Genomic DNA, 12,084 nt, shown 5'->3' on the forward strand with positions numbered 1-12,084 from the left:
CATTTTATTATTATTCCTCCATGGTTGTAGTCGTAGTTGTTGTAGTCGTTGTGAATATCTGCGTCTTGACAATGGTTGGTGTCTTGGTAAGTCCTACACTAGTAGTAGCAGAGGCCAATGGCTTCATCACTTGCTGCTGCTTGTCCATGTTGTCTTTTGACTTGGCGGAAGCCCCAACCCCAACACCTTCACCGTAACCCGCCGCGTCACCACCATGGTTTCGCAAAGAAGGCGACTGTTGCTTGTTTTTGTGACCCTTGGAAACAACTCGGAACTCCTTGGCCAAGGCGTTGAGCGGCGTCTCTTGCATCAACTGTTGGTACTCCTTCTGTTGGTGGATGGTGGTTGCGGTGCGCGCGGGCGCGGGCACGGGCACGGTGCGGTCGTGATCGGCGATCAGACCTTGCTCCTCATCGCTATGCTCACACGTGTCGTGGTCGTCGTCATCTGGACAGACACCATCCATGATGGCATAGGTCGGTGAATACATATCCTCGATGGGGGTGCGATCGACCACCTCGGCGGTGCCCTCGACACGCATCTGATCCAGTTGATCGTTGAGGTTGTTGTAGCCGTCCTTCTGGATGAACTTCAGGCGCTCGAGCAGGTAGTTGCTCTTGGGCTCCCATGTCCTGTGACGGAAGAAGCCCACAACCACCAGACAGAGCGTGCCAATGGCCGACAGTGAGGGGAACAGTATCATCCAGGCCATCGTGTTGAGGTAGAGGTACATGATCAACGCTAAAAATGAGAAGGCAATAGTTGTAATAAAGTTGGCGAGGCCACCAGCCCACTTGACTTTGCTGGGCGAGAAAAGGAAGAAGGATCCAAACAGCCAGAACAGAGGTACGAAGAATCCAAACACAAACCTGATTGGAGGGTTAAGGTTTGGTCAGTATATCTGATCACGTGGACAAACTATCTGATCACATGATCGATCACATGACAGTGATATCTGACCACGTGACCGCGACCAAAATTCATCAATCAAACCAAGTCAACTTACAATGTCCAACAATGACCCATGCCCATCAGACTGCAATATACGACAGAGTTCCTGTTTTGATTGGCATCGCGGTCTTCCTCGGAGAGCACAAAGTTGACAACATCCTGGATCTTGTTGACCAGGGCATGCTGCTCGCGTCTTCCATCTGCAACAACACGTGATGATCACAATGGTTAGCTTCCTTGCCACGCTCAACATCCAACATCGCCACGACATTACCCATTGTCGCCTGGTCCACTTTCTTGTCCATCTGGATAATGTAGTCTTGCTCCTTCTTGAGTGTGCGTCCAATCTGTTGCGTGGCTCCAATGTTCTCCAAGAGTAGCACGCGATCGTTGACCACCAGCAGGTTGGGCACCACGGTGCCGTCCTGCAGCTTGACCTCGCCGGCCACGGTAACGGCTGCGGGGATGGCCTGTTGGACCTCCTGCGCCAAAAAGCCAACCTCTGGCACCGTGTTGCTTTGCTGCTGCGTCTGCTTGCCACCGGACGAGGGCGCGTCGTAGCCGACCATCTTCTTGCGGTCGTAGTCGTAGATGTTGAGCTTGTCGATCTTGGCCCAGTGGTCGGATTGGTTGTGCTGGATGTTGGACTTGATGCGCTTGTCCGATGGCTTGAGCAGATCACCCGTGATCAGCACGTTGCCATTGACCGACAACGCCTGTGTTGGGTTTGGCGTGTTGATGCCCACCTTGGAGTATGTATATATGACGTCGTTGACGTTGGGTGGCTTGGACCATGGCTCGGTCTTGAACAGTGGCTCGCCCATGACTGGAGCTGGTCTTGCCTGTTGCTGTTGTTGTTGTTGCTGTTGTGAAAGTCGAAGTTGGTGCTGCTGTTGTGATTGTCGTAATTGTTGTTGTTGCTGCTGCTGTTGCTGCTGCTGTGATTGTCTCAGCTGGGATTGGCGGAGTTGATGCTGCTGTTGCTGTTGCTGTTGCTGCTGTTGCTGCTGTTGCCTCAATTGGGATAGGTTATGTACATCTTGGGCGAGCTCGGAAGAGATGAGTGATATCGCGTCACAGTCAATGCTGATTGGTCCACGATACGTTTGAGTGGAGGAAGGAGGAGGAGGTGGAGGGAATGAGGATGTTGACTGGCTCTGTGATTGAACTTGAGCCTGTTGTTGAGTCTCTGCTACCTGAGGCTTTGGTTCAGACGCTTCGGCTGCGTTGGCAGTGTCGCTGGGTGGCGTCTGTGGACGCGCCAGTGACCGCTCGGCTGTTGCCGTTGCCTCAGCCACCGTGGTTGGTGGGGGCGAGAGAGGTGTTTTGTGGATGGAGTCAAAGCTGAAGCTCGAGTCCGAGGGCAGGGAGAGGGGGGGCGAGGACCTGGGCGACTGGGGAAGCCAGTCGTCAAACAGTTCGTCTTGTGGAAGCGAGGACTCTGAGGATCGCAGCAGCGCTGGCAGATCGTCATCTCCTTCGCCGCTCGTGTTGTTGCTGTCCATGTTCATGGGTTGCGCAAGATCATCATTGCTCAGCGACTCCTCCAGCAGGAGCATCTCCTCATCCAGGTCGAACGAGTCGTCGTCCAGGCCATCCAAATTGGCGTCCAGGTTGATATCTCCATTGGCATCGCTGTTTGTGTTGGTGTTGGCGTTTTGGTGTCCAATACTGCCTCCTGTGGCCGAGCCACCGCCGGTACCTGACTTGCCTGAGGATCCGGAGCTGCTCGATCCACCAACGCCGCCACTGCTGCTACCTGATCCGCTGCCGCCGCCACCGCTACTGTTGTTGTTATTCTTGCTCGCACCATCCTTCTTATTGGACTTGTCATGGCTGAGGAATCGGCCGGGGTTCTGGCCGCGAACAATCAGTGGCGGCGAGATCTTGGACTGAAGTGGATAGAACTGGGACGAGGGCGAGGGTGGCGCAGAGAACGAGGTCAGTGGGAACGCGGGATTTGGAGTATGAAGGGACGTGTCGATAACGGCGTTCAATGTGACAACGATGCGGAAGAACTGCTGGTTGGGGTTGGGGTGGTCGGGATGGACGCGCGCATTGTTGGCAGTGGCCGAGCCAAACTGCAGCTTGGCCCAGTTGGCCTTGCCCTTGATCACGGGACAGGGCTCGACGGGCAGACGGCCGTCCTTCTTGCCGCTCGAGTTGCCCAGCTGATGGATGGGCACGCGCTCGTTCGGGTCGTTGGGGTGCTGCGTCGACTGCGACGTGGAGAACTTGAGCACGTACAGCGTGAAGTACAGGCCCGACACCTCATTGAGCGTGTTGCTCTCGTTATTTACATATAATAGATTGGAGCGATCGGTGTTGCTCCACGACTCCAGGCAGCCAGTGAGGTCGCAGTCGACCTGGAAACGGTTCTGGCGATACAATATCCACGCCGAGTCCAAGTCCGAGTACTGCACGTTCTTGTCCAGTCGCTTAACCTTGAATCCATACGCGCCAGTCCTAAGTCGTTTGATCAAAGTTGGAAGTTAGTTGACTGATTGATTGTTTGATTGATTTGCGGTGTGCCAGGTGGCAGGCTACTTACAGGTCATTCTTCTGATCGTACAGAGAGTAGAGCTTGCCAGAGGGCGGGTAGTAGATCTCCCACTCGTCGCGTGGGATGATCTGGTCATAATCTCGCTTCAGTCGCTTGTTGGCCATGCTTGGACTGCTGGAATTGATGGCCACTGACACGGGCATGCTGAGGTTGGGGTTGGACAGGTAGTGATGGTGGTGTGGATGCAGCGGATGGTGTGACGCCGAGCTCAGTGGAGACAGAGGCGAGTGGTGGTGGCTGTGATGGTGATGCAGTGGATGATGGTGTACTGAGGAGCTCGATGCCGATGGATGCGACGGCGATGTGAGCGGCGAGAATTGCTGCAGCGGTGAGGAGTGATGTGACGCCGAGGACGTGGGTGGCGACGGCGAGGAGATGTCGCTCGAGGGCGTCACCTGTGAGAGGAATGGACTCACAAACATGTGGCCGCCATGCGACGCGCTGGTAGTGTGTGGAGTCGACGTGGTCGAGGACGACGAGCCGCCCGACGTGGTCGAGGTGGACGACGTTGAAGTCGTTGATGTGGATGTCGGTCCGTCCGCGCCATGATGCTGCTGTTGCTGCTGATGGTGCTGCTGCGCGCTCGCGCCAGAGCCACCAAATGGTTGGAACACCTCGTAGTGTGACGCGGTCGGTTGCGTCGGGATGGGCTGATCATCGTAGTAATGTGTCGAGCTTGCGTTGATGATTTGCTGGATGTTCATTGTCTGCGAGTGGCTCAACAGGCTGCTCAGCTGGCCATACGACGAGTTGAGGCCGCCGAACTGCTGTGGCTGTTGCTGATTTGACGAAGTGGCGGAGGAGTTGCCGCTGCCACTGCTGCCGCCACTGCCGCTGGATGATGAGCCGCCCGAGGGCGTTGGTGTGGAGCCAGAATGTATTGGGATTGGACCCATCGCGCTATTCGTCGTCGTCGTTATATCAAAGTCGTTTATAATCGATGGATGTTGTTGTTGTTGTTGTGAAAGATGATGATGTTTGGCCTGTTGCAAATGATGCTGTTGCTGTTGCTGCTGCTGATGTATTTGCTGCTGCTGCTGTTGATGATGGAGATGGAGATGGGGAAGAGGCTGCTGGTGCAGCTGGTGGTAGAGTGGCGCGGGAGAGGAGCGTCCAGCCGGCTTGGGTACTGCGAAAAAGTGTTGTTGGCTCAGTGGTGGCGCCTGGACGGATGTCTGGTGCGGCGACTGATGGAAAATATAGTTGTAGTTTTGGTGATTGACCTGTTGTTGCTGTTGCTGTTGCTGATGATGCTGTTGTTGTTGCTGCTGTTGATGCTGATAGTATTGTGATGCAGCGGCCTGATCTGGCGAGAGGCTTGGAGGTCGACTGCTGCTCTCAAAATGGTGAGCGGCGGCGGAGGAGGGGGAGGATGATGAGGAGGATTTATTGGTGGCGGCTGCTGCTGCTGCAGTGGCGTCGATGGCCGAGTGAGTATGTGTTGGTGAAGTAGTTGGTGATCCTAAGGTGGAAGTAGCGTTGCCAATGCTGCCGCTATTGACATGTGGCAATGACGAAGAAGAAGACTGTTGCTGGATGTTGGGATACTGTCTACTACTAATGCTACTACTACTACTTTCGTTGTTTGTTGTATTATTGTTATTTGTTGTTGCTGTTGTTGAGGTTGTTGTTGTTGTGATGGTGATTTTTCATTTTATTAACAAGGGTCGTATGGAGAGCCTTGTTGGTCCCGCCTGTGATTGATTAGTTTGAGTTAGAGTGATATTGGGGGGGATAGATTGATGGATGGGTGTAGTTGTTGTAGAGTGTGTGATGTGTGGGGTGATGCGTCGTTCTTGGGGGTTTGATTGTCCTCGTGAGGTCCAAGGTCAAATATGGCAAACCGTTCGATAAGGCTAGGTGGGGGTGTTGGATGGATTGGTCGCGTCTTGTCGTGTTATTGTATGTATGAGATGAATAGATGGATGGGTGGATGATGGTGAGTGTGATTTGCGGGGCGAAGCAAGGTCTGCGTGTCGTGTGAGCTCTATTCGATTGCACGTAACCCCTTCCAAATATGTGTGTGTTTTATGTTATTGTCCGCTACTCTGATGTAACCCTTTGTTGTTTAGACAACTAACAACACGTAATATATAATATATATTATAAATAATAAATAATAATAAATAATAATGTGTGTTGATGTATATATATAAATGGGTTTGAAGATGTTGATAAATAGATAGACTAGGTGGTTGTTGTTTAGATGTGGGGCTGGCTGAATGAATGAAGGATGGATGTCAGATGTGATTGAGTTGAGTTTAGAAGAAAGGTGTAGAGTTGGTGAGAATGAGAATGAGAGAATGAATGTAGAGATGTTAGTTCTAAATTGTCAATGAGTTGGATTATGTACAGAGGTGACAATGAATTATGATTGTTTGAATAAATGAATGAATGAGTTTTGATATACTGCAATGAATGAATGATGATGATGTATGATTGAGAAGTGATGTGAGTTGATTGAAAGGATGAGGTGGATGGGAGGAAGTAGGTAGACAAGGCAGGCTTCAATACTGACGAGAAGAAAGCAAGCAAGCAAGCGGCTACTTTATCTTATGTTGGTAACTTCCTTGATAAACTATTAACAAAAACAAACATCAACATATATGTGTGTGTACGTCGGGCGGGCGCATTGATATACCAGACCAGACCAGACTAGACCAGGCCAGTCAGCCAGTCAGCCAGTCAGCCAATCAATCAATGTAACTGCTGCTCTGCTCTACTCCCTTCTCCAGGTCTTGGCGGGCGGGTGGGTGGGTGGTGCATTCCAATCACAAGCCAATCACACAAGTGCACCCGACGCGATGCGACACGACACTACACGACACTACACGCCAAAGGGTCCTTCCCACCGTTCCTTCATTCCTTCCTTCCTATCACCAGCAGCGATCGTTTCACTTGATCACTCTGATTTATTATTTCCCGAACAAGCGCCGCTATATATTATATATTATAATATATGATTGATTGATTGTATTTGAGGGCATCGTCGTGGCATGGCATGGCATGGACCACCAATCCAATCGATGTATCATCAACCCCCCACTCACACTCACACTAACACATGACATGAATGATTGATTGATTGACACTTGGGTGATTGATTGATTGAATGAATTGCCACTTGTGGTGGGTCGAGTGGTGTGATTCGCGTCACTTAATGGACAGACTGATGCCATTAATTAATATATAATTATAATTTGAATGCAGTAGCCTGACCAATGAATGATTGAATGAATGTGGTGTGGCGTGGCGTGGCATGGCAGGTGGATGGATATATTTAACCGGATGGTGGTGGATAATGTGTGTTGTTATAACTAGTACCATTGGACCAATTACAACAAACATGTAGAGATAAAGATAGATGATGTGATTGCTGTTGTAGTGTCTCATCGATATAATATGGAGTTTCATTGGTTGTCTTTAGTAATAAAGCATTATAAATGATATAAATATGCGGGATATGGGGCGGACGATGTATCATGTGTGTGGACATGGATGTGGAGGTATGTGGATGTGGATGTGGATGTCGGGTAATCAATCCAATCCATTGCCAATACAGTGTGAGTGGAGTAATGTGAGTGTGTGAGTGTGAATGAGTGAGTTGGTTGGTAGACCGTAAGATGTGATGGTGGGTGAGTGGTGGTGAGTGAGTGCGCGGGAGTGTAGTTGACAAATAGCCAGTCGTTATGAAATGATCATTGACATGTTGGATGATGGATGGATGATGTGGTATTTTGGTTATAATTGATGTCGTGGCAAGGACAAGATCATTGATTGATTAATCGATACATTAATGTGATCGATCGATCGATTGATTGAACATCCATTGCCAAAGGACAAATGGACAAATGGACTATGAATGATGATGAGGATAGGACAGATATATGACCTCCTAAGTTGTACAACAATGAACTGTATGTCTGTATGTCTGATGTCAAGTGTGATTGATGGTGATTGGTAGGGATAATCATACCTCTTGTGTGTGTCCAGTGGTTTGGAAATGGAGAAATGAGGTCAGGACCTTTGTCTTTCGGAAATCACTACCTGTTTGGTCAAATGGAACCGCGGTTTAATGTTCGATTAGTTAGAGTTAGTTAGTCAAGTTGAGTGTTGGAGAGGTCATGTGATGTGATGGTGTGATGTGAGGGTGGTGAATGTATGACTGAATGAATGAATGAGTGAGTGAGTGAGTGATAATGAATGAGTGAACGCTTTCGTGAGTGAGTGGAAGAGTTGATTGATTGATTGATTCATTCAAAGTCAACTAGTCAATCAAAGGTCCACAATAAAGGGGGAGGGGGCAGGTGAATGGACGGATGGTTGGATGGATGGATGGACAGGTGGACCTGACTGACTGACTGACTGACTGTCAGACTGGGAGTGGGGGTGGTCGTGAACAGGACTGCGCCGTACTCTCTCTATTGATGTCTAGCAAGCTAAAGGCTTGGCACCTGATTTTTCCTGGTTACAACTAACTTCAATAACACATCAATCATTGGTCGAGACAGTTGAATGAAGTGAATAAAGTGAATGAATGATTGTGATCGTAAATAAATGGTACCTGATGTGCGTGTGAGATGAGTTGGATTCCAACAACTCTTGCTTTGTGTTGTGTGTTGGTGCTGTTTGATCAAACAAGCTAGACAACAAACAAACAACAATAAATGCTGTTTGATGTTGCGCTTACTACTATATCGTACATCGCACCCGTGTCCATCTGACAGACTTGGTGACTGATTGATCAGGTGGATGGATGTGTGTGTGTGTGAGTGTGTGAGTGTATGATAGTATAGTGTGATTGGGGGGTGGGGGATGGTGATCGGTGGGGCCAGGGCTTTGTTGTGGATCAAGGCCCAATCTTGATAGGACTTGGGAGTCTTGGACCATCCGGCAAGCCACGATGGGGTGAGCCCCCACAACAGGACACCAAATTAAAGAAAAATCCAAAGTTGCAAGTCCAGAAGCTTGTTTAGGCTTGGCCTCATGTCATCAGGGGCACTTCTGGTTCCAAATTTGTTGTAGTACCTCTTTGCAGGGTTATGTCAAGCAATGCTTACCAAACTTAAACTTTACTCTATATTCCCTCTTATTGGATACTTGTTTGATCAAACAAACAAAGATGTATGAATGTGTTTGAGTGTGTATGGTTGCGGTTGTGGTTGTTTGATGTGTTTTGTGATTGGATTGGAATGATTGATGGATGGATGGGCCAAAGTTGGAACACACAATACTTACTTACTTTACTTTTGGGCCCAAAGATGTCGACTGAGAGGTTGGAGGTCGGTTCCTCTGAATCACAGACGACACACACTTAAATTACGATCAAAAAGACGATGCGATGTGATGTGTGTTGGTAAGTAGGTTGTCGTGAACGTTCTAGTTGTCCTTGTTTGTTGGGTAAGGTTTGGCCGGATGGCTGGTTGGGTGTATCCGTGACGGGTCAACGAGTCTCGGAGCAGTCCTGTGCTTTGGAGGGTAACAATCAATCAGTAAGTCACACACCCTATTCAATCATTAGATTATGATCTAGGTATATTGTGGCGCGTACTCTTTGCAAATATGGTCTTGTCTTGGGTAATTCGTATAATGATAAATATAATATTGTGACCTGTGTGATCTACTTTGAGGAGGTCTGGAAACGATGTTTGGTCGACCCTGCTTCTGATTGGTCAGTGGTGGAAAATTCAGCAATTCAATCTCCGCCGCACAAGTCCAAGGTCTAGTCGCGCTATAGTCCTTTGTTTGTTAGATTGATGGGCTTTGGTATTAATTATTGAATAAATAAATAAATATGAATAAATATAATAATAATAATAATAAATGCGAGGTGAAGTGATCGTTCGTCTAAATTTATCGAGTGATTGATTAAGTGATTGAATGATTGGGTGAGTGTGTGTCTGAAATGATGAAGATTAAAGAATCCTTTTTGTCTATGATTGATGGGATGGAGGAGGGAAGGACTTGGGAATGAATGGATGTATTCAGGGAGATACTTTGGTTTAGTTAGGGGTATGTTTGAGACTCTTGTTGGGGACAAATTCCAACAAGTGAGTTATTGAGTTAGTCAGTCTGAAAGAAATCGTCTTTTCAAAGTAGGTAGTGAAGGAAGGGGAGGAGGAGTAGCAATAATGAGAGTGATTATGATGATGCTGTTACTTCTTATGGATTGGAGAGACGGCACGGTAACACATCAGGTTATATGAACGAAATTGTAGCTGATAATTCTCCAAACTTTATACACACCATTACTTATCTATGAACCTATGATTCATTCATTCCTTCATTCATTCCGATTGGGATGGATGGATGGACCAAAAATAGCAGTGGACCTCAAACATACTATCAAAAACCCCCACATCGTCCACAAACCACGCCGACGATCAGTTATTTTTGACACAACTAAAGTGTCAGTTTTGTCCTTGCCCTTTTGCAAAGGTCAATACGAAAGAAATGGGGCATCGTCCACAGTCTATGGACTACCAAACATACAAACAAATACTAAAGACCTAGACCGCCAATAGTCATAATTTAGACGGTGATGCCTCATTCGTCAGTCTTGATTGAACACACACATCATCAAACTTGATGGATGATTGTGCACTTGGGGTGGATTCATTCATCACCAAGGTTAAGATGGTGACAACTGTTCGACAGGTACTCTTCCGTATTGGATACCACTTATATTCCAAGTTATGGACCTACATGTTTATCATAACTATTAATTAATGAACGAATGAATGAATGAATGAATGAACGGATTGATTGATTGTGTCACCCCATTAAGTGTGTTGACGTGATTGATTGAATGAATGAGTTACTAATTTGGTCCGATGACCAATGGACACATTAATGTGTCTTTGACTTGCTTCTTGACTCTGATGATGATGGGTATCTGACAAAGACGTAGGTGAGTGCCACGGCCAAGTCATATGAACAACAGAATAGTGGATACCAGAGTGGAGTGGCAGCGGCCATATGGATGCTCGAGCTATGGTGGTGAAGATAATCCCAACCTCCATGAAGAATATATCCCAAGATCAATGGTGTCCTATTGATTGAATGGGTGAGTTAGTGATTGATTGAGTGTGTGAATGGTCATAGTGTGGAAACATACTTTGCATTGTTGTAGAGCGCAATGAGTGTGATGATGAGGAGCAATGAGGCAAATCCAGAGTCATACAACTGCTCTTGTGTCATGTCTGCAAAGGTATTGGAGACTCCTCCGAATGTAAATCCTTGAGTCAATCCAGCACACACTAAACATATTTGATTGATTGATTGATTGATTGATATAGTTAGTGTATGACCCACGTGATCATTGAATAGGTCTGTATACATACCAGCAAGGATTAGACATGAGAATTGGAAGGCAAGTCTTGGCTTGAGAAAGTGAGTGATGAGGAAGACTACGTATGCCAGTCCTGAGATCTGGAGTCCCAACAAATCTTGTGATGTAAGATTAAGTTGACTAATAATTGCATCCATTTTGAAAGTATTATGTGTATCTATGTTTAATATATATTTGTAAATTTACAAATGAGTGAGATAGATACTCAAATTGAATTGAAGTTGACACTCTTGAGATTGATTGCACTGATGTTCAAAAAAGGGCAAAGTGATCATCAGTCATGCCTCATTTTTATTCTAGAAGTGTGTGGTTTGATGATCTGGACACATATTACATATTGTTTACTTGTCATTGTCCATCTATTGGATTGTAATGGGAAGACATCACGTGATATATGATCACGTGACTTGTGATCACGTGACATGCGATCTAGTGATATTTGATTCCAAAAATATTGGGTTGTCCAGGAACATCAAGATTGAAGGAGGATCAGATCATGAGGTTACTATTGAGTCTTTCCCTTGTTTCTTGATGAATCAGATGGGTATTTGGTGAAGATGTAGGTCATAGCCACTGCAATATCATATGAACAACATAATAGTGGATACCATAGTGGAGTGGCAGCTTCCATATGCACAGACGATGAGTGATGATGTAGATAATCCCAACATCCATGTAGAATGTAGCCCAAGATCAATGGTGTCCTTGTGATAGAGTTGAAGCATGTGAGTGAATTGGTCTATTCAATCAAACCTGAGGCGTTTGCATACTTTGCATTGTTGTATAGTGCGACGAGAGAGAGGATAAGGAGCAATGAGGCAAATCCAGAATCAATCAGTTGTTCCTGTGTCATGTCTGCAAATGAATTGGAGACACCTCCAAATGTGAAGCCCATAGTCATTCCAGCACAGGCTGAGGCATTCATTGGGAATGAGTAAGTAGGCTGGTGGGATGATTGATGTGCAACTAACCTTGAACTTAACTTACAAGCTTGAATAATACAAGAGAATTGGAAAGCCAGACTTGGTTTGACAAAGTGAGTGACCAGGAAGACTAGGAAAACAAGTCCAGAGATCAGGAGTCCCAACTTATCCTGTGATGTAAGATTAAGTTGACTGATGATGGTATCCATTTCAAGATAGTAATAAGTCGTGATATTCAAAAATGGAAAGTGATCATCACCAGTGTCGTTTTTTATTCAGGTGAAGGAAGGGTACAT

At 46.8% G+C, this 12,084-nt stretch overlaps 3 protein-coding genes across 3 annotated transcripts; all 3 read right to left on the bottom strand.

The window, feature by feature from the left end:
- Window positions 1-10: 10 nt before the first annotated feature.
- Window positions 11-6,585, bottom strand: SAMD00019534_116830 (hypothetical protein; the record flags this gene model as incomplete). Its single annotated transcript, XM_012893092.1, has 5 exons — window positions 11-869; window positions 1,007-1,151; window positions 1,226-3,417; window positions 3,503-5,126; window positions 6,567-6,585. The coding sequence occupies 5 exons, from the start codon at window positions 6,583-6,585 to the stop codon at window positions 11-13; spliced, it is 4,839 nt and encodes a 1,612-aa protein (XP_012748546.1).
- A 3,778-nt stretch (window positions 6,586-10,363) lies between these two features.
- SAMD00019534_116840 (hypothetical protein) lies at window positions 10,364-11,002 on the bottom strand (the record flags this gene model as incomplete). Its single annotated transcript, XM_012893093.1, has 3 exons — window positions 10,364-10,565; window positions 10,632-10,773; window positions 10,858-11,002. The coding sequence occupies 3 exons, from the start codon at window positions 11,000-11,002 to the stop codon at window positions 10,364-10,366; spliced, it is 489 nt and encodes a 162-aa protein (XP_012748547.1).
- Window positions 11,003-11,370: 368 nt separating this feature from the next.
- Window positions 11,371-11,997, bottom strand: SAMD00019534_116850 (hypothetical protein; the record flags this gene model as incomplete). The annotated part of the gene is made up of 3 exons (XM_012893094.1): window positions 11,371-11,569; window positions 11,636-11,777; window positions 11,853-11,997. The coding sequence occupies 3 exons, from the start codon at window positions 11,995-11,997 to the stop codon at window positions 11,371-11,373; spliced, it is 486 nt and encodes a 161-aa protein (XP_012748548.1).
- Window positions 11,998-12,084: the final 87 nt, after the last annotated feature.

Source organism: Acytostelium subglobosum, assembly GCF_000787575.1.
Source record: "Acytostelium subglobosum LB1 DNA, scaffold: scaffold34, whole genome shotgun sequence".
NCBI classification, from domain to species: Eukaryota; Evosea; class Eumycetozoa; order Acytosteliales; family Acytosteliaceae; genus Acytostelium; species Acytostelium subglobosum.